General features: G+C 35.9%; 2 protein-coding genes across 5 annotated transcripts; one reads left to right on the top strand and one right to left on the bottom strand.

Moving 5' to 3' along the window:
* The first annotated feature begins 13210 nt into the window (after positions 1 to 13210).
* LOC112715755 (uncharacterized) lies at positions 13211 to 15411 on the top strand. Its single transcript, XM_025767572.3, has 6 exons — positions 13211 to 13793; positions 13932 to 14040; positions 14152 to 14243; positions 14373 to 14631; positions 14762 to 14905; positions 15091 to 15411. Exons 1-6 carry the CDS (start codon positions 13450 to 13452, stop codon positions 15181 to 15183), a joined length of 1041 nt encoding a protein of 346 aa, XP_025623357.1. The 5' UTR covers positions 13211 to 13449; the 3' UTR covers positions 15184 to 15411.
* Positions 15412 to 15887: 476 nt separating this feature from the next.
* LOC112715754 (autophagy-related protein 18c) lies at positions 15888 to 19142 on the bottom strand. Of its 4 annotated transcripts, none has more exons than XM_025767570.3 (6): positions 18926 to 19142; positions 18592 to 18685; positions 17145 to 17989; positions 16785 to 17037; positions 16357 to 16486; positions 15888 to 16267 (listed from the first exon to the last, which is right to left on the bottom strand). In XM_025767570.3, exons 3-6 carry the CDS (start codon positions 17928 to 17930, stop codon positions 16171 to 16173), a joined length of 1266 nt encoding a protein of 421 aa, XP_025623355.1. In that variant the 5' UTR covers positions 17931 to 17989; positions 18592 to 18685; positions 18926 to 19142; the 3' UTR covers positions 15888 to 16170. The 4 variants fall into 4 exon arrangements, with proteins under 4 accessions (XP_025623355.1, XP_025623356.1, XP_029145510.1 ...); XM_025767571.3 differs by having other exon boundaries at positions 18851 to 19111; XM_029289677.2 differs by having other exon boundaries at positions 18620 to 18685; positions 18926 to 19098.
* Positions 19143 to 27313: the final 8171 nt, after the last annotated feature.

Below are 27313 nucleotides of genomic sequence, written 5' to 3'. Positions count from 1 at the left end.
ATGATACGTAACTTGTATCTGTATGTGTCAGTAATATATTTTGTTTTAAACTTTTCAAAAGGTAAATGTAATTTTGATTTGTAACTACTGCCCTAGATGCAAGCAATGCAAGTAACTTAACTATATTTCTCTTTACTTTATACTTTTTGTAATTCCCTTCCCAAGAAAAGAGTAATGTATGGCTCAGAGCAAAGAGTTCTAAATTTTATTTAGGGATGTGAATCTCATGGATATAAGATTCCTTTATGTAATTTTATGGAGATATGTTTGTAATAGAATTCAACTACAAGTGTCCACTTTTGCATTGTTTACGGCTTTTATTTTCAATTATTTATTGATCCTTTTTCTTCCTTTTTTATTGTTTTGATAAATATTGATGTATCTGTTCATTTATTCAGCATGCTGCTTGCAGATTGGAATTTAATAGTCTTCATCAAGAAAACTTACAGCTAGATGGAATTATATTCTTTTCCCTTCCTGGTCTAGTCTAGGTCGTAGGGCTCATTCTGGTTATGCAATTTGACATACTGCTAGCTGTGAAATAGTCCATATATAATGTCTAAGACAGAATTTCAAATGATTGTTACAAATAATTTGATCCTTGTTACTTAGCTAGCCTAAAATATGTTTTGTTTTGTTACTTAAGTTCACAACTATAACAGGTTTTGTTACTTATGCATGTTCACAATTCTGAATTCTTGTTTCTCTATCCAAGTTCATATTTATATTTTATATATACATTACAATATAACAAGCTAAGGACTCTTTTTCTGTTCATGCATGGAAAAGCTTGTAGGATCCGTTTAAGCATGACTGAATAGTATAATTAATTAATTAATTAATTAATTAATTAATTAAACGCAAAATATTTAGGCATTTAGCTAACTAACAACTCTAGTTGCCTTCTGTCTAAGCAGTTTTCTTTTGTTGCTTTCATTGAGCTGTTGTTATGCTAGTGTATAAAATAGATAAAAAAATATATATAATTAGTTTTTTTTTAATATATATTATCTTAAAAAAAACTGATTAGATTTTAGTCTTTTAAATTGACCAGTATCCTACAATATTATTATATGACTAAAATATTAAATGTTGATGAATGAAAACTCTTAACAAAAATATAAATATGATCCGTTCTTGTATGTTTGAATGGATAAAAATGGATCTGAAGCTAAGGGCATGAAATTATTTTCAATTCTTTTATTCTGCTGATCCTATGGTACTGCTTTGTTTGTACTTTGGTTTCTTAAACTTTCAACTATTTTTAACTGTTTCTTGCCATATGCTACCGACATTACATATGATAGTTTGGGTTGTGGAGTTCTTATTCTTTTCATACTGCATTTCTGATTTATATTTGAAAATAATTTTTACACTGCAGAATGTAGAAGAAAGTGAGGAAAGAGCACTACAGGATTAACACTCTCATTCTGAGTTGCTTGCTCATGTCTTTCCAAGGTGATTGTTGTGGTCAGAAAAAGAGAGTTGCATAATTTTTCATGCTTTGCTGTTTCTATTTGATGGAGTAATGTTTAATTAATATAGTTATTCTTAGGTAGAAGTTTATTATTATTATTATGATTACTTTATGGCTTGAGAATGATTGTATTTAAAGTATACTTATCAGGAGACTTAAAATTAGATTACTGAAAAATCACAGCCTAGATATACTTTAATCTCAGAGAAATTAAAGTTGAGACATACTTGCCGGTTTTAAGTCAAAATTGAAATAGTACTAGTAATTCATAAAACAGTTTATATAACAGCGAAAAATAATCAAGAAGCTCTCTTAAAAAGGATGAGGAGATTCGGTGTATGTAGTTTATTAAAGGTATTGGTGCACCAATTCAACCCTGGAATGAGTGAGGAAGAGGTAGCAGCCTTAGTGCAAGCTGCCCAAAGTTCTCCTTTGGATGCCTCAAGTAGCAGACCAAGATATACTACTCCTCGCTCCTCCAAATCAACTCATATTCCACCCAAAGATGTAAGTCACTATCTTTGGATATTCGATATATTTCCATTCAAAGTAGTTGACTTATTGTTGTTGTTGTTGATTTTGGACATTTGATAGTGAGATAAAAGATTATAAATGATGCTAATGGTGTTGAATTGGAATCTGAATTCAAAGTTGTTGACTTTTTAGTAGTGTTTTGTTTTGTATTTAGTGTGGCATTGAATCTCAATTTTGGAAAACATGAGAAATCTTTGAAGATTTGCACTTTTTTCTAATCAAATTGGAAAAAGGAAAAGAAAAGAAACCATAATTGAATTTTAATGGTTTTGTTTGTTTTGATTTTTGCAGACTCCAGAAGGAATTAACGGCTCTCATGGTATATCTCATTTTGCTTGATTTATTTATTGGGGATTGGTCTTTTCTTTCTTTCTTTTCCCACCTTTATTAATCAGAAGAAGAAATCGGTTATAGAATCCATATGCAATTTCTATTGATTCTCTAGTTGCTAGAATAAACTTATGGTGCATGCATGTGACTGCAGGTGCAGTATAGGGCTACAAGAATGGTTAATTTGGTTGTGAATTGTTGAGTTAAAACATGTGATAGTTGCAGCAAAAAAAAGGGGGAGGGGACAGTTTGATTGTTAGCTTCCTATATCACTACCCTTTCCCTTTTTTGAAAACTTTAAGAACACAAAACGTATAGTGGCTTTCACTATGAAAGAAAAGCCTTTGCTGGTTACAATTATTGATAATATGTCTTTTCATTTTTTGGTTTGGTATAAGATGCACTAACACACAACATTTAAAATTATGTAGGGCAGTGCTGAAAACAATTTTGCTCACAATGATGATCAGTAATCATGAAGTTTTATATTTTTTAATGAAGTGTAAAGGAAGTAGATAATGTAACCCATGTTGGAATTGTAATTCACGTATTAGGAAATTGCTAGTGGATGAGACTTTGATTTTTGGTATTTTGTTGGAGTATATTATGTGATCAAACACTTTTTTTCTGTGACAAGTTTATGAAGCAATGATTAGTTGATTTAAAATTAGTAGTCATCTTTTAAATTTTAAAATTATCTATGATTTTGTAAGGTTTATAAAAAAAAGAGTGCCAATAGGTACTGAACTAACTTACAGCCACGCTTTAAAAGAGTAACTATATTGTACAGCAGCAATCAACAGCCACGCTTTAAAATTTAGTTTCGTACCTATTGGCACGCTTTTAAAGCGTAGCCATATCTCCACTTGTTGCCACGCTTCCAAAGCGTGGCGATAAACATTACAGTGGGTATTAACAGCCACGCTTTAAAAGCGTAGCTGTATCTCATAGCTATTGGCACGCTTTTAAAGGGTAGCCATATGTCTTGCTATTGGCACGCTTTTAAGGCGTAGCCATATGTCTCGCTATTGGCATGCTTTAAAAGCGTAGCCATATGTCTCGCTATTGGCACACTTTAAAAGCGTAGCCATATCTCACACATGGCCACGCTTTTAAAGCGTTGCGATCTGTAAAAGCGTGGCAAGAAAAAAAGCGTGGCAATAGGTCACCAAAAGCGTGGCGATAGAGCAACCGGCACCCTTGCAGTTGTGACCCTTTCAAAAGCGTGCCGCAGCTCAAAAAGCGTGGCGAAAAGCTATCGCTATGCTTTTTTGGACTTTTTGCCACGCTTTAAAAGCGTAGCAAAAAGCTTGTTTTCTTGTAGTGCCACTTCTAACTACCATATCTTCCCACTCTAAACTCCAATCGCCGCACCATTTGCGGCCACACGTCCAACACGTCGAGCTCTACAAACCTATCAGAACAATTTCATAGATAAGCCACAATCTCACCTTGGTTTCTCTACCTCCTTTTGATTTTTGAAAATTGAGAGCCTTTATGTTGAGATTTTGTCGATTTTGGTATTCTAGGTTTGATTTAGTTTGAGGAGTTTATCAGACTTGGGTTGTTTTGTCCATGGATGTAGTAAGAATCTCTAACCCTAGTCAATTTCTTGATTTAGTATGCTAGATATTGAATTTGGGTGTATATGTGTGTTATGTATATATGAATTAAGCTTGTGTATATGTAATTGGAGCTTGAATTGTGGACATTGGGATCTTGGTAGAGTTTGGGAGACCTTGCTTTGGATACTTTGAACTTTGAGGGTTGTGTTTGGAGCTTTGGTGCTGTCTTGGTAAATACGTGAAAATCAGCCAAGGTATGGTTTAGGTTTCTCGTATTTATTATATAATGTTCTGTGAAAACTTAAGCTAGACAACCCTAGGATAGGTTGAAATGTAAAGGAATGTTTAATGCTTAGTATCCTTGTTGTTGAATTGTACTATGAATTGTGTATTGGATTGGGTAACTGCTATGGATGATAATAATAATAATTGGGTGTAAAATTGATGAATTTATGATTATGGACTTGTTGACAAGAATATATAAATGCCTAGGATAGGTGGATGACAAATTTGTTGATGTATTTGAGAGATTGATGCATGATATTGTTGAATTGAGATATGGTAGTCATGGAAGGATTATTGTGGTAATGGCAAGGTTATGTTGTGTTAATTTTGGTGTATGGTATATTAGATTTGGATTGGATTCTTTAAGAAAGTTGAGGTTTTTTAACTTGGTGTGGAATTGGTTTTTGGCTGAACTTCAGCGAGCCATAACTTGGCTTCCGGACTCCCAAATGATTTTACACTTGTTTTGTATGAAAATTAAGCCCGTGAAGTTTACACCGTTCGAAGAACGGATGAAAAATGATTTAAAACGAAGAAGTTACGCGCATTGGAAGTTTAGGGTTCAAAATGTAAATTTTGCAATTTTTTTACTTAACCAAAATTTTAACCAAAAACCCATGCATGCATACGCATACCCTTTCATACGCATTGATTACATTTTGGTATCTATGCATATGCATACATGTGCATGCGTACGCATAGCACCTAAAAAAGGATGTTTCGCTTACGCATACAGGAGCCATACGCATGCGTTCAATTCTGTCCAGTGTACATGCGTATGCAGACAGATGCATGCATACGCGTCTTGGACAAAAAGAGGCCTATGCGTACGCATACATATGTATGCATACCCCTGTTTTTAGCAAATCATTATTTTGTGTTTTCAACGCCAATTTGACCTCCTAAACCTCTATTTTCATATTGTTAGTTCTAAACTTGGTTAGAAAGCTTAGTAATGAGATGGAGTTAAGAAATTAAGGTAAATAAAGTAAAGGTTAAAAATGGTGGATCATATAAGAATGAGATGTATACTTGAATGATTTATGATGCCAAGGCTTGAATGATTGATTTCTACAATTACTCTAAAATGTATGAGGCTTGTGCATTTAAATTATCTGAGATACGAGTTCCTTGGGTAAAGTACCGTGGCTTGCCACCACGTGTTCCAGGTTGAGACTCGATACCCTATTGACCCTGCGACATAAGATGTGACCGGGCATTCTAAATTTCTGGGAAGGTTGACCCCCATTGAGCAATTTATAATATGAGAAAAAGCTATGCATAGACTCTTGGGGATGCGCGTTGGGGGACAGTCTAAAGGTTTAGCAACCGGACTTGTCGGGTTGGCTTGATAACCAACAGATGAGACTCATCAGCCATAGGACAGGCATGCATCATGTACATATTACTTGAATTACTTGTTTGTGCATTAATTGGGTGTGCCTAAATGTACTTGCTATGTTAATGGTATAATTGTTATTTGCAGTACTTGTACTCTACTTGTGTTTGTGTTTGTTTTTATCTGCTTGATTGTCTGTGATATGTTATTGGAGATAGAGGATCGGAGGAAAGGCGGAAAGATTTAGAGTTAAGGTTAAGTCTAGGTTAGACTTATATTTCCTTAGAAGACCTCTTTTTATGGTTTCTGTTTAATACTGTTAAGCTTTACAATCTGAGTGTCGGTGTTTTAGGATTGCCTTTGGCATTCCCAGGACCTTATATATTATGTGCATGGCATGCTGAGAACCTCTGGTTCTCATCCCATACTATGTTGTTGTTTTTCAGATACAGGTCGAGAGGCACCTCGCCAGGCGCCTGGACTTCTGAAGCGGAGTGGTTTCTGGGTTCCTTTTGCTGTATAGTTCATATGTATATGTACTTATTAGCTTTCTCTCCAAATGACTTGTTTATTTTGATCCTCTTAGAGGTTTATAGAGAGTTAGGGTTTTGGCAATGTATTTTGGTTTTGGGATTATATATATATATATATATATATATATATATATATATATATATATATATATATATATATATATATATATATATATATATATATATATATATATGTAAATACTCTTCAGCCAGCCTTGGCTTCACAGGCTGGGTTAGGAGCTAGTTATTCTGCATCCTTGACTCTCTAATCCCACTTTCTGTATATTTATACTTATAAACTTTAAGTTTCTTAGCACGCAAGTAATCTCATTTTTTGAGCGTTGCACTTTTCATTTTGCGGATTTTGTTTCATCTGTTTTTCAAGGCTCCTAGTTATTATACTTTTTCTGCTACTATATGTATATATTTTATTTTAGAGGCTGTAATACAACACCACCTTTGTTTTACTGCTTAAGCGTAAAACTCTGTGTGGTAGGGTGTTACATTATGGTATCAGAGCCATTCGTTCATATAGAGCCTGAGGGACGGACTGACTATGCTTCTGTGCATTCTCTATGTATGTGTCTATGTGCTATTAGGCTATCTAATTGATATATGTGGCATAAACGTTCATGAGCATGCATTTGGGACTTGAAGCACTAGACTTGCGATAGTAAGACTGATCAACTTGATATCACTTGTTTGGTGTGTATAGGAACCAGATGTCGACTCGCAGACGCAGTCGCGAGCAAGGCAGGGTAGAATAGGTAATGCAAATCCTGGCACGATAGGGAATAACCCTGTAGATTTCATGGCTGTCTTGGGAAATATGGCTGCGGCTATGCAGACAATAGCTGAAGCGCTGTAAAACTAGATAAACAATGGTAATTACAGGAACAATAATGGCGAAGAAGGCCCAATGACATTTGCCACATTTCTGAAGGTTCACCCTCCAACCTTCAGGGGGACCTCAAATCCCACTGAGGCGGACAATTGGGTTCAAGCTATGGAGTGGGCACTGCAGGCTCAGCAGGATCCCGAGGAGTAATGGATTGAATTTGGGACTAATCAGCTACAAGGTGAGACTCAGTATTGGTGGCAGGGGATGCGGCGTATTCTATAGCCTGATGGGGTTATAATTTTTTGGGAATTGTTCCAAACAGATTTCTTCAAGAAGTATTTTCCTAATTTGGTTAAAAACACCAAAGAACTTGAATTGATGCAATTTAAGCAAGGGCAGATGACTATTACTGAGTATACTAATAAGTTTGAAGAACTGTGCCGGTTTTCTCGTATTTGTCAAGGTGCTCCAAAGGATTTTGCTGAATAGAAATGCATCAAGTATGAAGAAGGCCTTCGGAGTAAATTTCTGAACTCCATTGCACCAATGAAGATCAGGGTGTTCTCTAAACTTGTAAACAAAAGTAAGGTGGCAGAGAAATGTGTGAGAAAGGTGGCAGTAGAGAAAGGAAGCATGAGGATGCCCTTCCAGAGGATTCCAGGGAGAAATTTTACACCAAGAGGAAGGAACTTTAAGCGTGGGGATTCATTTAGCAACCTAATCATGGTCAAGGCAGTTTTAGGAGACCGAATAACAATGCTAATCAGGGAAGAAGATTTGGGAAGCAGCCACAGCAGAACTTGAACTGTCGAGGTGCGAGAAGCATCATCCAGGAGTTCCATGCAGACTGGGTTTGGGAGTGTGCTACTTCTATGAACAACCCGGGAACCTGGCTTGGGGCTATCCAGAAAAGAAAAAAGTATGAGACTGGTCGAGTGCAGTAGCCAGGGAGAGTGTATACTACTTTTGCAGCAGGTGCTGAGGGGTCAGAGACACTGATCAGAGGTAGTGGTAAGATAGCCGGTAAAGTTTTAAGTGCACTGTTTGATTCTGGAGCAATGCATTCATTCATTGCATTTGAGAAGGCTGATGAACTAGGATTGAAAATAGTGGTCTTGGATTATGATTTAAAGGTGTATAATATTACCCATGAATCTATGGTGACTAGGTTAGGATGTCCACAAGTTCCGTTTTGAGTACAACAACATGAATTCGTGCATGATCTGATTTGTCTACTGATGACTTGTCTTGATCTATTTCTGGGGTTGGACTGGTTATCTAAGAACCATTTTATACTCGACTGTTTTTAGAAATCAGTGTGCTTTATGCCGGAGGATACAGAAGGGCCGGTTGTGGCGACTATTTGAACTCTATGACAGTAAATTGTTCTGGGATTGAATGCCAGGGTATCATGCTATTAACTGCGGGTGCTTCGGGTGATGATCAAAGTTTGGAGCAGATTTCGGTTGTCTGTGAGTTCCCAGAGGCGTTTTCGGATGATATTGATGAATTTCCACCTAACCGAGAGGTTGAATTCGCAATTGAGTTGGTGCCTGGAGCCGGTTCGATCTCGAGTGCTCCTTATAGGATGTCACATCTAGAAATGGCCGAGTTGAAGGTTCAACTGGAAGATCTATTGGATAAACGCTTCATTCGACCAAGTGTTTTCCCGTGGGGAGCGCCAGTGCTACTGGTAAAAAAGAAAGACAGAAGTATGCGCCTGTGTGTCGATTATCGGCAGCTGAATAAGGTTACTGTGAAGAATAAATATCTGTTGCCAAGAATTGACGACCTAATAGACCAGTTACAAGGAACCGGCATGTTTTCTAAGATTGATTTGCAATTCGGATACCACCATATAAGGGTTAGAGATGAGGACATTCCCAAAGCTGCTTTTAGGATACATTATGGACATTATGAGTACACAATGATGTCTTTTGGGTTGACAAATGCTCTGGCAATATTCATGGATTACATGAATAGAATTTTCCATCCGTATTTGGATAAGTTTGTTGTCGTATTCATCGATGACATTCTTATTTACTCTAAGACAGAAGATGAGCATGTGGATCACTTACGGACTGTGCTACAAATCTTGAAAGATAGGAAGTTGTGTGCTAAACTATATAAGTGCGAGTTCTGGAAGACTGAAGTGAAGTTTCTTGGCCACGTGGTGAGCAACTAGGGAATAGCAGTAGATCCTGCTAAGGTTGAAGTAGTGATGAATTGGAAGCGACCAACTTCGGTGACAGAGATTAGAAGTTTTCTAGGTTTGGCAGGTTATTATCGGAAATTCGTTAAGGGATTTTTACAGCTTGCCTTACCTTTAACCAAGCTGATTAGGAAAGATGTACCTTTCTTCTGGACTCTTTAGTGTGAAGAAAGTTTTCTAGCATTAAAACAGAGGTTGACCACTGCACCTGTGTTAGTACTGCCTGAGTCTCGGTGTTCTAGGATTGCTTCTGTTATTCCCAGGACCTTATATATTATGTGTGTGGCACCTTTACCATGCTGAGAACCTCTGGTTCTCACCCCATACTGTGTTATTATTTTTCAGATGCAGGTCGAGAGGGTTCCTTTTGCTGTATAGTTCATATGTATATATACTTAGCTTTCTCTCTAAATGACTTGTTTATTTTGATCCTCTTAGAGGTTTATCGAGAGTTAGGGTTTTGGGATTATATATATATATATATATATATATATATATATATATATATATATATATATATATATATATATATATATATATCTGTGTGTGTGTGTGTGTGTGTGTGTGTGTGTGTGTGTGTGAGATACTCTTTGGCCAACCTTGGCTTTAGAGGCTGAGTTAGAAGCTAGTCGTTCTGCATCATTGACTCTCTAATCCCACTTTCTGTTTATTTATACTTATAAGCTTTGAGTTTCTTAGCACGTAAGTAATCTCGTTTTTTGAGCGTTGCGCTTTTCATTTTGCAAATTTTGTTTCACCTGTTTTTCAAGGCTCCTATTTATTATACTTTTTCTGCTACTATAAGTATATATTTTATTTTAAAGACCGTAATACCACACCACCTTTGTTTTACGGCTTAAGCGTAAAGTTTTGTGCGGTAGGGTGTTACACCTAATATTCCTAAAACTGAAATACTTCGCTAATCACATATAATCATCATCAAAATTCATTGGCTTCTTTTCCTTTCATACGGAGAGAGAGACCGAATGCTTACATGAAGAAACCGTGACCCACACCAAAAATTTTGGTTTTGATTCCTTGTGATCTGTAACTCTAATAAAAAATTTAATCCAATAAAAGTGTTTGTGTCTTCCTCCTCTATACGTTGATATCACTTTTGTTCGGTAGAAGTTGACAGTGACGTAGCTCCCCTTCCCCTTGAGTTCGTCCAATTAGAGTTCTAGGAGGCACACATAATTTCTAACGTTTTCTTCTTCGGTAGCTCGGTCAGAAAGCTTCTCCGAAACTTCGAGTATTTTAATTTAATGTGGAGGTAGGGTTTGGTAATTTTATAATAATTAAATGTGAATTTGATAAGTAAATATTGGTTTGATTGATTATTAGTTGAGTTTGATTAAGTTTATGTTAAAATCTTATTGAATTATAGTTGTTGTTTGTAAATTAATGGTATCAGAGCGAATAGAAATACTTTCTAAAAATAAGGAACTCCAATTTATAAAATAAATTATAACTTATTTATATTTATATTTTGAAAAATGTGGGTCGTTATAGTGGAGGCCCAAGATCCACAATTTTCACCTTCCGTGGGGTAAGGTAACAATTACTTTGAAGGATGTTGTTTATCATCTTGGCCTGGGCACAGATGGTGAACCAATCAAGGGTTACACCAGAGAATTCTAGACTTCCAGTAGTTCTATGGGCACCCCACATGGCAGTGGATTGAGAATTTGCTCGACGACTGGCTGCCTTCACAGCCAGAGGATAGGAAGTAGGATTTTGGTTTGAAAATGACTTGGCTGAGGAACAGAGTCTCACACATTGCCTCTGGAGCAGATGCAAATATGGGTGCATATGAATCAGAGTCGATTTGCAGATCCGCAGTGTTTATTCGGATCTGAACCAAATGTTGCGGATAAAGATCTGATCCGAAACTGATAGGATCGGATTGCAGATTTCAGGTAGATACCCGCAGAAATGATCAACAAATCTGCACATTAATAATTAAATAAATAAAATATATTATACATATGTGTTATTTTCTCAAATCAAACGAATCCTAATTACTTTCCTTCACTTTCGGCACTTCTCTCTCACTCACACCCACTCACCCCACGTCCTCTTTTCTTTCGGCCCTCAGTCACATCACTCTTTTGTGCTATCGGCATCATACAATCCTCTCTCCCTTAGTGAATCACCCTCACCTTCAATCCTCTACTCATCACTCAGTATTACCCCTTGTCGTTGGGCCTCGCCGCTTGTTGCTCATCCCTTGCCCTTCATTGCTCATCCTCGCCGCTCGCCACTCGTCACTCCTTACTTCCTTGTCGTTCTACTTCTGGCTTTAGCCTCTGTTCAAGTGTTTTTCCTCGCCTCTTTGTCATTTAACTTCTGGCTTTTGGCTTTCCTTTTGCATCTGGGTTAATTTTTTATTTTAAATTTAAATACTACTAGGTAACTTTAGATACTATTAGGTATTAAGTTTCTTTAGTACTATTGTTAGAAAATTTTGGATTTGTATGATTGTTGTTATGTGAAATTTGGTGCTATTATTAAGTATGAAATTTCTAGTTCTCTCTACTGTGGATTGAATTCTGGTTCTGGTTTGTACTTTGTGAAAAAAAAGTTTCGAACTTTTTTTAGTTTTTTGAATTTTTAGGTATATTTTCTAATTTTAACCGGATATATTTAATATCCGATCTATTTGTGTGGGGAGTGGATCGGATCTGATCCTAAAAAATACAAATATTAGATCTGATATGATAATTTTAGAGTGGATTAGAAGATGACAGCCCACAACTACCACCATTGTCATGAACCATAACGTACTACTTCATCACATGTTGTGTCATTAGTCTAGCATGTACGTCAAACATTACTCTTACATACTAATCAGCTTCCAACCAAAATACCTTGTTAGTAAACCCTCCACTCAACTGTACTAATAAAAATCTATATGCAACTCTTCCAACCTCCTTAGAACCTATTATCCACATGTTACTCAGTATGACATTCTTCTACAAATCTAGATAATCAACATGGCTTGTTCGCAACCTCACAGTTGAATTACCCTCAAATATCACACCTTCCTTACCATTACTTATTGTTCCATTGGGATAAATTATTATAAAAAAGAACTCATTATTATCCATGTGTATGTAAAAAAGAAGTATAAAGATTAAAAGTGGAGAGATAGATATAATGTGATTAATGATGGAATTAGAAAAGTCCTTATATAGATATTTTTTTCGGATATAATCATCTAGGATGTAGAGACACTTAATTAATTAGACATGTATCTTGGATATTGTGATCCTATTTTGTGTCTCTAGCTATATCTCGAATAGTATAACCTTGTTTATGTTTTCGAACACATCTCGGATACTATAATCTTGTTTAAAATACGATCATATTTTGTATAATGAATATCCAATTTTTAATTACGTGTCATATCCGGATGCACTTGAGATATATTCAACTCTTATCGTGACATGTTTCAAGTACTTATTACTTAATCATCGGGATATAAGTTTAATTAAATTTGGGTCATAGTAGGGGTGAGCATGGGTAGCAGGTACCTGATTACCTGTTTGAACTTGAACCGAACCAATTAAATTGGTTCTGCAACCAACGGGTAATCGGGTCCGACCCAAACCAAACTAATGCCTTTCTCTAGTAATTAGTTCGGGTAACGGTTCTGAAAGTACGAAATCCAATTTTAAAAATATATATATACCTTTTAATGATTTTAAGTTTCTCACCCAATAACCCTAGCACTAGCAGCAGTTTCCTCACCCTATGGAGTAAACCCTAGCAAAGCTTTCTCAAACTTCACTTTACCTTTAAATAATACTGTTGTTGGAAGCACTTCTTTTTCAAGTGCAATCACTTTCACGGTATTTAATATATTTAGATTTTAATATATTTAGTGTTTAATATTTTTAAATTATTTCTATTGATTTTACATATTTATTGTATTTAAAAAATTTTAAGATGAAAATTTTATTTTTTTATAAATTTTTATTTTATTGAATACTCAATTATTCGAACGAATTAATCCATTCTTAATTGATTTGGTTTAATTTAAATACATACAAAAAAATATAAATTCAAACCAAATCAAACTAGTTATAATTCAATTAGTTTGATTCTAAAACCTAAACCAATCCGATACGTATTTACCCTTATATCATAGCACTGATACTCTTAACACTGTCTTTTACTTATTTCGATAAATAATATACTTAATTAATTTAAATAAAAAAAATATCCGTCTGCCGCATGATTGCTCATCTAAAATGAAGTGACAAAAAGGTTCTATTCTATCTTCGAAATTTAGATTACGAATTACATAATCCAGAGACATATAGTGGAAATGGAAGCTCTTTTGTGCAGAAAACTTGGTGATCCATCGTTATCTTTGGAAGACGATAACAGCCCAATAATTGTGTCCAAGAACCATCCAGTTCCTCAGTTGAAGTCTCCCACTTCTGTAAGAGTCAGAATCAAGGCTACGAGCTTGAATTTTGCAAATTACTTGCAGATCCAAGGTAAGTATCAGGAGAAGGCGACTTTGCCATTCATACCTGGATCCGATTATTCGGGAATCGTTGACGCCGTTGGCCCCAAAGTTTCAAACTTTCGTGTTGGGGACCCTGTTTGTTCCTTTGCTGCTCTTGGTTCATTCGCTGAGTTCATTGTTGTTGACGAGAACGAGTTGTGAGATTCCCCTCCTAATTCATTTACTTTTTTTCTTTTCAAAACAAAAATTGATGGTAAATTTGAGAAATTGACAAATTGTTCATTGTGGCGTGTAAAGTTATTAACTTTGTTTTTAACCCATTTTTTGGGTTGAAGGTTTCGTGTGCCAGAAGGTTGTGATCTTGTTGCTGCTGGAGCACTTGCTGTGGCATTTGGCACTTCTCATGTAGCACTTGTCCATAGAGCTAATTTAACCTCTGGTCAGGTATGTCATACGTAGTTAATTTTTACTTTATTTATTTGTTTGTTTATTTATTTCACATGTTGGTTATGTTTATATCTCTTTGGAGTGGTTGAAAAGTTGATGAAATTGTAGGTGTTGGTGGTTTTGGGTGCAGCAGGAGGTGTAGGGCTTGCAGCTGTTCAAATTGGAAAAGCGTGTGGTGCCATTGTCATTGCTGTTGCTAGGTAGTACTAATTTGTTTCAATGCAAGGTTGAATATGACTGATATAATTGTTCTGCATTTGATTGATATTTCCATTTACTAGGTATTCGTTGGAGTTGAATGTTTATTGTTTTGCATAACTCGGTTTCAGGGGAGCTGAAAAGGTGCAGATTTTGAAGACTCTTGGTGTTGATCATGTGGTGGACTTGGTCAGTGAAAATGTTATCGAGAGTGTGAAAGAGTTCCTTAAGGCTAGAAGGCTTAAAGGTGTTGATGTCCTCTATGACCCGGTTGGAGGCAAGCTTACGAAAGAAAGCATGAAACTTCTGAAATGGGGAGCTCAGATTCTCATAATTGGGTTTGCGAGCGGCGAAATTCCTGTCATCCCTGCTAACATAGCTCTTGTTAAGGTATACTCTATCATGAGTTAAGTCTTGATTGATCTAATTATGCTTTATTCGTAAAACCTTCGAACTTCAAAAGTCACTTGTTTATATCCCTCATTACTGATATTTCATTGATTTAAAACCATTTTGCCAGAATTGGACAGTTCATGGTCTTTATTGGGGTAGCTACAAGATACATCGCCCAGCTGTTCTTGAAGATTCTCTAAAAGACTTATTGTCTTGGTTGGCAAGAGGCTTGATTTCCATCCACATTTCTCATTCTTACTGCTTGTCAGAGGTCAGGAATTCGTTTTACAGCTCTTCTACAGATTTGAATATCACTTTCTTTTCCTATCTAATTCAATAATCAATACAGCTTCTATAGTGTGAATGCATAAATACTTTTATGAAAAACTGTAGATAGTTATAAATTTGCACCACTTGCATATCATCTGTGCTAACATGAACTTCTGATCATTGCAGGCCAACCTTGCGTTTTCTGCTATCAAAGATAGGAAAGTCATTGGGAAGGTGATGATTGTTTTTGATGACAAACTTACAAGATCTAAGCTGTGACCCTTCTGATAATTCTTCTTTACGGTTGAATAATATGTGCTACAGTAGCACCCCAACGTCCAACAGAATATTATTGTACAAGAACGGAACAGAATAGAGAAATTATGTGCTGTGTACCTGTGTCTTAGTTTACCCAAAGAATAACAAATGTATACAAATGAACATCGTCAAATTGTACTATTTACTATGTGAAGGTTACCTTTGTCAATCAATGGTAAATTTTGCACACTTCATATGGTCAAATAATTTTTTCCAACCTGCCAACCTTGATCAAGGAATGTTCACTAAAATTACTTCTCCATCTCGTCAAGAAGCCAAATTTTCTATGACACAACTTTCCTTTATATTATTTCAAGTTAATTTTGTGGTGCTCTCTTTGTTCAGGTTAGTCATCACGTTGACAAAAACTTTGTAAAAAGATTAATGTGAATGGCTTCTTTCATTAATAAAACCTACATTCCTGAATATCCATATTTCGAGTCAAATTTGCATTATTATTTTACAATCATACCTCCTCTAATGGTTAAGAGAGAGCAAGTTCAGTGAAAGATGAAGCACAAGCATAAGTGATAATTAACCTAAGTGTTGTAATCAGGAATCAACCGAGTTGATTAATACACATAAGCGTAAAAGCAAATGTAGCAAGACATTTTAATACATCAAGGGCATTGAGATTTGAACTTATGTTATGCAAACTTGCCAAATATTTGTAACATGATCTGATACTCAAAAATTTTGCCGGAAATGGTGTTATGGCAGATTCAACAAGTGAATTATTTGCCATGGGCATTGTTCTTTTACAATTTCATTTCATTTTATTTTCCTCTAGTCTCTACTATATACAAGATTTATACAGTAATAGACAGCAATGTATCTCCAAGCCTTCAATGTTGGGGGATCATATTTACACATATGCCTGATCTTGGGGATGCATCATATTTACATGGCTGAGAAGAGTTTAATGGTTGGTGAGGATGTGGAACAACTCTAAATAGTTGATCTACTTTGAAACTTTAGAAAACTAACATATTCCTTCTGCAACATTGCACCCCCACGCACCGGATCAAAACTGCACCTATAGAAACTGAAGCCACAGGAAAAAGAGAGAAGAGGCTGTGAGGAACAAAAATGAGAACCAAGTTAACAAATATACAAAAAGAGTAAGAAAAGTACCTCCCATCCATGCCAACAATTAGGACACTGTTCTGAGACTGCGATCCGAATGCCACAATGAATTTTGTGCGTTCAGACAAGTGGAACTGAGCAAATGACCATTCTGAGCTAAAGTATTTTGGTAAAACTCCTACAATGTTAAGGAAGACCAATAAGCACAAACCAGAGTTTTGTCCCACTAGAAAGATAAACATACAACACAATTTCATCACATTATATACATAATGCTCTGCACACATTCCATCAAGATTGATAAGATGATTGATAAATTAGCATTAAACACACACGTGTGCATGCAGACACAAAATCTAGCTCCCAGGATAGATTTTAATAGATAAACTGGACAAAGACAAAATTACTGAATCTCCAAAGTATGAATTACCATGATTCCAAGTGATGATCCCTATAGTTATGAAAATATATTGTACCTCTCATGAAAGATAATGATGAATTCGGATTGGCACCGGTATTTGGAGAAACCAAGGGATCTAAAGAAGTTGAAGAATTCTGATGGACCAGAGCAGGCCCTCTGGGAGAGTTTGGCCGAGTATCCTCCCCAAACACTCTCACTCTCAAGTTGAATAAATGAACAGTTCCTTTGTCACTTGATGCTGCCAACCACTGCACATTTGGTGACAGAGCCATACTGTTTATTTCAGCTCTATCCGCCCCTCTTCTCACCTACAAGAAAGAGAAAGCAAATGACAGAACATCAATATGAAAGATCAAACCAAATCCTATTGAAGAAATATCTCTATCCTATGCTATAATATTGTATAGTAACCTACTTCTTGTAATCGCGACCCGTCCATTGTATTGAAGATTCTAATCAAAGTGCCCTTTACACTAGCAGTTGCAAGGAGTAGTCCATCCATTGACAGAGTGAAGCAAGCAATTTGAGAATCATGAGCATTGATTAATTTGGTAACATTTAGTCCAAAATGTTCAACCCGAACCTGTCCTTTGCAAAGACCTGGACAAGCCAAAACAAATGTATTTGAATGGTGAGAAAGACAGCACAACCCCCTAGGATTTGCCAGAGTCTCAATCTGGTGAAGAAGCTTCAGATCCATAAGGTTATAAATATATATCTTGTGCTCAAGGACAACTACAATCCGATCACGTCTTAACTTCACTCCGCGAACTTCAGATCTGAATGTAAATTCACCAATGCATCTGCTCTGATGATCATCCCAAATCAAAACTTTATTGGGTGGGTAATGGGTATTACCTACAGAACCAACAAGTCCCAGAATATTGCACCGGAACAGCATCTCCACAATTTTGAAACCACCACTCTTTAAATCACGCCTGAAAGTTTCCTTGAAAGGTTCACAATTATAGATACGAAAACCATTACTTGTCCCAGCAGCAATACAACCACTGTTCTGATTCCATGATACTGAGAGTAAATCTGTTTCATCATTTTTGTTCATATCTAATTCAGGCGGGGGAAAAGAAGAAGAGGCCCCAACATTAAGGAATTCACTATTTCCAATATTCGAAGGTGGAAATATTCCTTGAGACGGAGAAACAGATGAACCCATACGAGATGGGGGGCCACTTGCCAGCATTTGCAGCGGTCAACAACCAGGATTAACCAAGGTATAAAATGGAGTGTTCAATGTGATTTCTGTTATAAGAGACAAAAAAGTTACATTGATATTGCTTGAAACAAATCATTATATGCAATGTTTTCACAGTTCAACCCATTATTACTTTGGTAATTATTCATACAGAACATGAATCTATGCACCTGAAATTTACCTTACATGCAAGCCCTGCTAATTCTACAAGTTTCCTGTTTTATGCATCAGTTCCAGAACCCCAAACTACTCTGTTTGACACTTAAATTTGATAATTCAGCATTTCAATTCATTTGAGTTCTCTAAATCATGTGTTTGATTGACCTCAGTTAAAATGGATCAGTCGTTTAAGTGATATAGAGGTGTGAACATGCAAACATATCACATTAATATAAAAGCAACCTAATTATGAAGAAATGAAAAAGGGATTGATCAATCTTCCAATCATTAAACATAGGCTGATAACTCTTCTCATTCTAGTTAATGGCCAGTCATTGTTACTTCCAAATATCTGATTGATACAAGTTTGTAATGCAGCTAAAAGCTGTAATTGTTCCAACCCATTATGAGTGTCTATACCAATAAAATGCATCATATTTTACACAGGTACTTGAATTCTTAGTGTAATGTGATTGAGACAAGAAAGTACCAGGGTAAACCTATCACTCAAAACTCACAGGAACTCTGACTTAAACACAGCAAATTCTCACTCTTCCCAGCAACAAAATTTCACTTCAATGTACCTACATATAAAGATCACCAGTTTAAAAATTAAAAAATATATATAAAGATGCAAATTTTGACTTAGAAAACACGGAACCCAATAATAATTGACCAGAAATTAGATGCGGCACTCAAAATCAGCGAAATTATATGAACCGGAGAATATGGGGATTGAGAAATCGAACCATAAAACGATTAAAAATTGAAGCTGGGAGTAAAGGGTGTGTTGCGGAAACGGAATTAGGATCAGAATGTGTTACCAACGGCGACGAAGGATCAGAATTCGATGAGGTGAACATGAATTAATGAGCTGTCTTCCGAAATCCGAATTCAATAAAATCTGTTATTCAAACGAAATGGTATGAACGTAATGTAACCCTTTCTCTCTTCCAAGTTTTGTTTGCTTCTGTTATTGTAATTGTAATTTAATTTAATCCGAGAAGTTTAAGGTCGGAACTCGGAAGGCACTATGCACTTATGGCTCGCTGATAGTCCGTATGGATTATTAAATGTCCTATAATAAAATATACTTTTTAAATTTTTTAATAACGGTTAAATAATTTTTACCTAATTTTAATTATAAATTAATCTCTTATATATTATTTAACGATAAAATTTATTTTTTATTTTATAAATTATTATTTTATTATTTATCTATCATAATTATTAATAATAAAAAATTAAAATAATAATAAATTAGATCTTTCATTAATTGTAATAAATATTTTGCAATCTTAATCGATCATAATTTTATCATTGATCCATTACATACGTATTAGATTGAAAAAATCGTATTTGTTAACAATTCAATCGATTAGAATTGATACACAATCGATCGAATTTTGCAAGATGTATGGAATTTTTCTTATTCAATCGATTAGTCATATTACCCAATCGATTGAAATCATCAAAGCAATCTAGGTTTAGTTAATTCACTTGATTGATTCTGTTACTAATCGATTGACTTACGCAATGATATATGAAAGTTTAATTGATTGATATGATAATACAATCGATTGAAGTTTATAAGCGGCTAATGGTATTTTCTAATTCAATCCATTTGTATGAGCATTCAATCGATTTAAATGTGACGTGATTAAGGTTTTTTCCTACATTCAATTGATTGGTATGATAATACAATTGATTAAATTTTGATATGCACTATATATTAAACCTGATAACCATTCATGTTCAGCCTCCTTCCCCTTTTTAAATTTTACAATTCCATTTCTGCATAACCTCTCTTCTCTTCTAAATTTAGAAAACTTCTCTCTTCTTCTTCTCCAATTTCATCCACATTCACTTCAAACTACATACATATTATTAATTCTCATCCAAATCCCTACAAAACCCACCGAACCAATACCCAAAATGGCCACAACTAAAAATGCAAAAAGAACTAGAGTTGAGGGTAAACGTTTTGCATTCACCAATTTTTAACCTTAATATTAAAGAAAAGATAAGATTAGAGTATTTAAATCAAAATAAAAGCTTACAAATTGAAGATACAATTTTAAAGATAAGATAGATGGATAATAAAATAATAATTTATAACCATGAGTAGAAAAATTGAGAACGGCATAACATATAACGTAGTGCACAATTCAATCGATTGGATAACACAACCAATCGATTGAATTGTGAAAATTCATATTGCTTTGAAGGCTTAAATCGATCGGGTAACACAACCAATCGATTGAATTGTGAGACCTCATATTGCTTTGAAACCTTCAATCGATTGAGTAACATCAACAATAAAATCAGAAAATACCAATTAGTGCCATCAAAGCTAGAGAGTTGTTATTATTATTATTATCATACCAATTGATTGAATGTAGGAAAAAACATTATTCACGTCACATTTAAATCGATTGAATTGAAAAATACCATTAGTCACGTACAGGGGTGGCAAGCGGGGAAGCCTGCCCCGCCTCGCCCCGCCCCGCCAAAAGTCCGCCCTTAGGCGGACTGGCCCGCCCTGCCCCGCCTAGTGAGGCGGTCCCAAAATCCCAACCCGCCCCGCCTAACGGCGGGCTGGCGGGCCAAGCCCGCCAAATATCTTTTTTTTTTTACTTTTAACTATTAAATAATATATATAAAGACATAAAAAAATCTCTTTTATTTTTTACTTTTAACTATTATAATTTCTAAAAGTATAAACAAATTATAATTTTTATATTCATAAACATTAAAATCTTTGTAATTATAAATATCTAATAAACATAATTATAAACTAAGTTTTCATCCAAAACATAATTATAAATATTGTTCCCAAAGCAAAATAAACATAATTCAAAACATAATTATAAATATTGTCTCTAAAACAAAATAAACATAATCCAAAACACTCAATTTTCATTTTCATTCTCTTGTAAGTTGGGTTGGGAGAAGTTGGATTTTGGTAAAAAAATTGTAAAAATACCCCTTGCTAAAAAATACTAAGCCCGGCGGGAAAGTCCGTCCCGGCCCGCCAAAGCCCGCGGTTTAAGCGGTGCGGGTTAAGCGGGCTTTTGCTATTTGGCGGTCCCAATTTTTTAGCCCAGCTCGCCTTTTTTGGCGGGTTACGTGGGCCGGCCCGGCGGGTTTAGGCCCATTTGCCACCCCTAGTCACGTACAAACTTCAATCGATTAAACTTTCATATATCATTCTAATAACGTAAGTCAATCAAATGGGTAACAAAACCAATCAATTGAATTGACTAAACCCATGTTGCTTTGATGATTTCAATCGATTGGGTAATATGACCAATCGATTGAATAAGAAAAACCCTATATGTCTTGCAAAATTCAATTGATTGTGTATCAATTCCAATCGATTGAATTTCTAACAAACACGATTTTTCTAATCTAATACGTATGTAACGGATCATGATAAAATTATGATCGATTAAAATTACAAAATATTTATTACGATTAATGGAAGATCTAATTTGTTATTGTTTTAGTTTTTATTATTAATAAACATGATAGATGAATGATAAAATAATGATTATAAAATAAAAAATAGATTTTATAATTAAATAATATATAAAGAATAAATTTGTAATTAAAATTAAATAAGAATTATTTAATAATTATTAAAAAACTTAAAAAATATGTCTTATTATAAAACCATTTAATGATTCAAACGTTTTGAGATCATCGAATCCAATGCGAATATTTTATGATCATGACCCCTTTGTTGGACCCAATAATTCATCAGACCCAAAATTTATTCAACTGAATTTGGGGTTAAACTGTCACTTACTTTGGTTTAATTCTATTAAACTTTATTTTTAATGTTTTGATTTATTCAGTTTTCTCCTAACGTCTTTAATTTTTATCAAAATTATTATAAAAATTTCTAATTTTGTCTCTAATATTTTACATAAATTTAACATTTAAATTTAATTTGATCCAAATAAAAAATATTAAAAATAAAATTAAATACAACTAAATATTAATAATATTTAAAAAAATCACAAACATTAAGAATAAAAAAATCACAAATATTAAAAATAAAAAACATTAGGAAATCACTTGTTCGATGACTGATGTATCAGTTATCAGTTGGTGCGGTAGAATGATGTGGATGGTCCTTAGAATGTAGTTGGTATTTGTAAAAATATTCCGACACTCAAGTTAGAAAATTAGAGAGATAGGGAATAAGTATGTAAGGTAGAGTTGATTATATTTGAAAAAACGACTCTCCTTATATAGATGACTTAAGTTATCTTATTTTGAGGTGAGGGAGTCTCACCTAGGGTTGAGTATGGATCGAGTTGGTTTGGGTTTAAGGTGAAATTAGAATCGAACCAATTGAATTATTGATAAACCACTATTTTATGGTTTACAGTGTGTTTAATTGTGTGGTTTTATCATGATCTTTACCCACTTATTCATATAATTAGCATGCATTTATATTTCCTTCCAAAAATTATTACATGATTGAAAACTTACTTCCTAGAGACTTTTAATTAGGTATTTTAATTCTTCTTTATTCCATTCGATGTCGTGATCTGTATGTTAAGTGTTTCAGGCTTTATAGGGCAAGAATGAAGTGGAGATTGGAAAGGAAGCATGCAAAATGGAAGGAACACAAATAATTGAGGAGATAACCAGCGAGAAGTCATGCGGTCGCATGGCTGACGCGACCGCGCAAGATAAAAGAAATAACAGTGACGCGCTCGCGTGCCTGACACAACCGCGCGGATTGGAAGCTGCATGAACGACGCGAATGCGTGGACGACGCGCACGCGTGGTACGAGAAACGCCGAGTGACGTGAACGCGTGGATGACGCGGTCACGTGACGTGCGCGATCTGCAGAATTTCAGAAGTCGCTGGCAGAGTTTTTGGGCTGGATTTCAACCCAGTTTTCGGCCCAGAAACACAGATTAGAGCCAGAGAATATGCAGAGACAGAGGACAACATTCATTCAGCATAATTTTTAGTTTCTAGATCTGAAATTGCTCCTCCTCTAGGTTTTACTCACTTGAACACTCATAGTTAGGATTTTGAAGATTTTGGCTTTAGCTTTTGAGAAGAGTCTACCTCCGGTACTAGTCATTATATTCTGTTATTTACTTTTCATTTATTCTTCTATATTCTTAATTCCCCTAGAGTTGACATTGGATTATTTGCATGAGTTATTAATATAGACTATTTTTATTTTCAATTAATCCCTTTCATTATTATTCATCATGTCTTCTTTTATTTTCCCCATTAATTTTGTGAAGTTTATAATTATGATGAGTGAGTAGTTCCATAACTTGATTGGGAGATGATTGAAAGGAACCCTTGAGTTGAACCACTCAAGAGAGAGATTATAATTGGGTTATTTGTTGGATCACCCTCTAATCATTGACACTAGTCCTTCCCAAGAGAGAGGACTAGGACTTGTGACTAGAAACAGCTTTCCAACTTGTTTGACTTTCCTTTACCTAGTAAGGGATAACTAAGTAGAGCAACTTCCAATTATTAATTAATCTTGAGAGTACTTCAACAAGAATAGGGCTTCCAACTAATCTACTCCCAGTCAAGGCTTTTATTTAAGATTAATTAAATTCTCTAATTTAATTTCCTGTTATCAACTCAACCATTTTTGAAAACATCTGATTGATAAAATAGCACATTTCTCTACAACTCATTGGGAGACGACCTGGGATTCATACTCCCAGTATTTTAATTTCAATATTGTGACAACCCCTTTTAAATTGATAAGCGGATTCTCGGCTGGTTAAGGACTGTACTTGCAATGTATTTCTATTAATAAATTCTTAACTCGCCAATTTCCGCCACGTCAATTTTTGGCGCCGTTGCCGGGGAGTTGCAACAGTGTGCTAATTTATTGATTGGCATTTATTTAATTGCAATTTTTTCTTTATATTTTGTCACTATGAGCTGTACGTTTCTTTCGTTAAATGACGCGTTCACTTCCTGATCCAAGCTTGCCAGTATTTGACCCTGAGATTGAAAGAACTTTTTCACGTATAAGGCAAGCTCGGCGTCGGCGATTCCTCTCTGAGGACGAACCTGAAACGTCATTTAAGAAAGAAGCAAGCTCCCTCTCTACTGATCCAGTTGATTGACGTGCAGGTGACATGACAGCACCCAGGAGAGTCACTATCCAGGAGGAAGGAGCCCCTGATTTTATACTCCAACCATTACAACCACACCACCTAGCAGTGGCTATGGATTTCGAAATAAAGTCTTCGCTACTCAACTTGATGCCCAAGTTTCATGGCTTACCTGCTCAAGAACCTATCAAGCACCTTTGGAATTTTCAGACTGCCTATTCTACTGTTAAGCGTAATGGCACTGATGAAATCTCCATTCTGTTAAAAGCTTTTCCATTTTCTCTTGAGGGAAAGGCAAGAGAGTGGTACTATACTCAACCCGGAACAACTGTTTCCAACTGTGATACGCTTAGAAGAAAATTTCTGGAGAAATTCTTTCCAGCTGAAGTTGCCGATAAACTGAGAAAAGACATGTCCATGATCGTTCAGGATGAATCTGAAACTCTCTATGAATACTTGGAACGCTTCAATAATCTTCTAGAAGCATGTCCACACCATATGATTGACAAAATAGTGTTGCTCGGCTACTTTACACAGGGCATGAAATCTCAAGATAGGACCACATTGGAAGATGCTAGCAATGGGTCTATGAAAAAGTACAAGATTACGGAAGAAGCATGGCAATTGATCAGCGACTTAGCGAATCTACCAGGAATCACAAGCAGAAGCAAAGTCGGTCAAGAGCTGTTCCAGAGGTATCCTCTAGCAAAGAGACTGCTGCTATAACTCAGAGCTTATATGAAATGACTAACTTGCTGAAGCAGATGCAGCTAAGTCAACAACAGCCTCAGCAAGTTTAGCCTTCTCCACCACAGCACAGCCAGCACTTGGTTCCACATAGAGTATGTGGAATCTGTGCAGATTACAGTCACTACACTGATGAGTGTCCGCAACTTCAACCGAAAGACCACACTGTAGCAGCCACTCATAACTTCTATGACCGCCCCAATCAAGGATACAATCAAGGTGGCAGCTATAACCATGGATGGCAGGATAACTCTAACCAAGGCTGGAGAGATAATTCTAACCAGGGTTGGAGGGATAATTGGTGCACGAAATTGCAATAACACTTTTGCAATCCCGCACAACTAACCAGCAAGTGCACTGGGTCGTCCAAGTAATACCTTGCGTGAGCAAGGGTCGATCCCACGGAGATTGTCGGCTTGAAGCAAGCTATGGTTATCTTGTAAATCTTAGTCAGGATATCAGAAATTATCAGGATTGATTGTAGAAAGCAAAAGAACATGAAAAAGGTACTTGTTTTGCAGTAATGGAGAATAGGTTGAGGTTTGGAGATGCTCCATCTTCTGAATCTCTGCTTTCCTACTGTCTTCTTCTTCAGTCACGCAAGTCTCCTTCCATGGCAAGCTGTATGTAGGGTTTCACCGTTGTCAATGGCTACCTCCCATCCTCTCATTGGAACGATTCCTAATGCCCTGTCACGGCACGGCATTCCATCTGTCGGTTCTCAATCAGACCGGAGTAGAATCCAGTGATTCTTTTGACGTCTGTCACTAACGCCCCGCCTTCAGGAGATTGAAGCACGTCACAGTCATTCAGTCATTGAATCCTACTCAGAATACCACAGACAAGGTTTAGACCTTCCGGACTCTCTTGAATGCCGCCATCAGTCTAGCTTATACCACGAAGATTCCGGTTAAAGAATCCAAGAGATAACTACTTAATCTAAGGTAGAACGGAGGTGGTTGTCAGTCACACGTTCATGGTTGAGAATGGTGATGATTGTCACGGATCATCACATTCGTCCGGATTGAGAACAAGTATTATCTTGGAATGGAAGAAAGCATGATTGAATGAGAAACAGTAGTAATTGCATTAATCCATCAAGACACAGCAGAGCTCCTCACCCCCAACCATGGGGTTTAGAGACTCATGCTGTGGAAGAAAACGTGTACAATGTCATAAGATCATCAAAAAGTTGCATTCCGTCCTGATACAATGTCAAAAGATCCTATAAATAGTAAACTAGTGTCCTAAGGTTTACAGAAATGAGTAAATGACAGAAAAATCCACTTCCGGGCCCACTTGGTGTGTGCTTGGGCTGAGCAATGAAGGAATTTCGTGTAGAGACCTTTTCTGGAGTTAAACGCCAGTTCTCATGCCAGTTTGGGCGTTTAACTCCAAATTTTATGCCAGTTCCGGCGTTTAACGCTGGAATTTCTGTAGGTGACTTTGAGCGCCGGTTTGGGCCATCAAATCTTGGGCAAAGTATGGACTATTATATATTGCTGGAAAGCCCAGGATGTCTACTTTCCAACGCCGTTGAGAGCGCGCCAATTGGGCTTCTGGAGCTCCAGAAAATCCGCTTCGAGTGCAGGGAGGTCAGAATCCAACAGCATCTGCAGTCCTTTTTGGTCTCGGAATCAGATTTTTGCTCAGGACCCTCAATTTCAGCCAGAAAATACCTGAAATCACAGAAAAACACACAAACTCATAGTAAAGTCCAGAAAAGTGAATTTTAACTAAAAACTAATAAAAATATACTAAAAACTAACTAAATCATACTAAAAACATACTAAAAACAATGCCAAAAAGTATACAAATTATCCGCTCATCACAACACCAAACTTAAATTGTTGCTTGTCCCCAAGCAACTGAAAATCAAAAGAGGATAAAAAGAAGAGAATATACTATAGACTCCAAAATATCAAGGAAACATAGCTCCAATTAGATGAGCGGGACTAGTAGCTTTTTGCCTCCGAACAGTTTTGGCATCTCACTCTATCCCTTGAGGTTCAGAATGATTGGCTTCTATAAGACTCAGAACTCAGATAGTGTTATTGATTCTCTTAGTTAAGCATAATGATTCTTGAACATAGCTAGTGTATGAGTCTTGGCTGTGGCCCAAAGCACTCTGTCTTCCAGTATTACCACCGGATACATACATGCCACAGACACATAATTGGGTGAACCTTTTCAGATTGTGACTCAGCTTTGCTAAAGTCCCCAATTAGAGGTGTCCAAGGTTCTTAAGCACACTCTTATTGCCTTGGATCACAACTTGATTTCTTTTCTTTTTTTTTTCTTTCTTTCTTTTCCTTTTTTTCGAATTTTTTTTTTCACTGCTTTTT

The sequence above is a fragment of the Arachis hypogaea genome, chromosome 10 (assembly GCF_003086295.3).
Source record: "Arachis hypogaea cultivar Tifrunner chromosome 10, arahy.Tifrunner.gnm2.J5K5, whole genome shotgun sequence".
Lineage (NCBI taxonomy): Eukaryota > Viridiplantae > Streptophyta > Magnoliopsida > Fabales > Fabaceae > Arachis > Arachis hypogaea.
Note: the sequence above shows the minus strand (reverse complement) of the source record. Positions and strands in the feature narration are given on the sequence as shown.

Excerpts from the sequence above, each read along its gene's own strand:
- LOC112715755 (XM_025767572.3), top strand. The coding sequence starts at position 13,450 with ATGGAAGCTCTTTTGTGCAGAAAACTTGGTGATCCATCGTTATCTTTG. Across the intron at positions 14,244-14,372 it reads ATTGTCATTGCTGTTGCTAG|GGGAGCTGAAAAGGTGCAGA; the intron begins GTAGTACTAATT and ends ACTCGGTTTCAG. Across the intron at positions 14,906-15,090 it reads ATTCTTACTGCTTGTCAGAG|GCCAACCTTGCGTTTTCTGC; the intron begins GTCAGGAATTCG and ends TGATCATTGCAG.
- LOC112715754 (XM_025767570.3), bottom strand. The coding sequence starts at position 17,930 with ATGCTGGCAAGTGGCCCCCCATCTCGTATGGGTTCATCTGTTTCTCCG. Across the intron at positions 17,038-17,144 it reads ACGGGTCGCGATTACAAGAA|GTGAGAAGAGGGGCGGATAG; the intron begins GTAGGTTACTAT and ends TCTTTCTTGTAG. Across the intron at positions 16,268-16,356 it reads ATTGTTGGCATGGATGGGAG|TTTCTATAGGTGCAGTTTTG; the intron begins GTACTTTTCTTA and ends CTGTGGCTTCAG.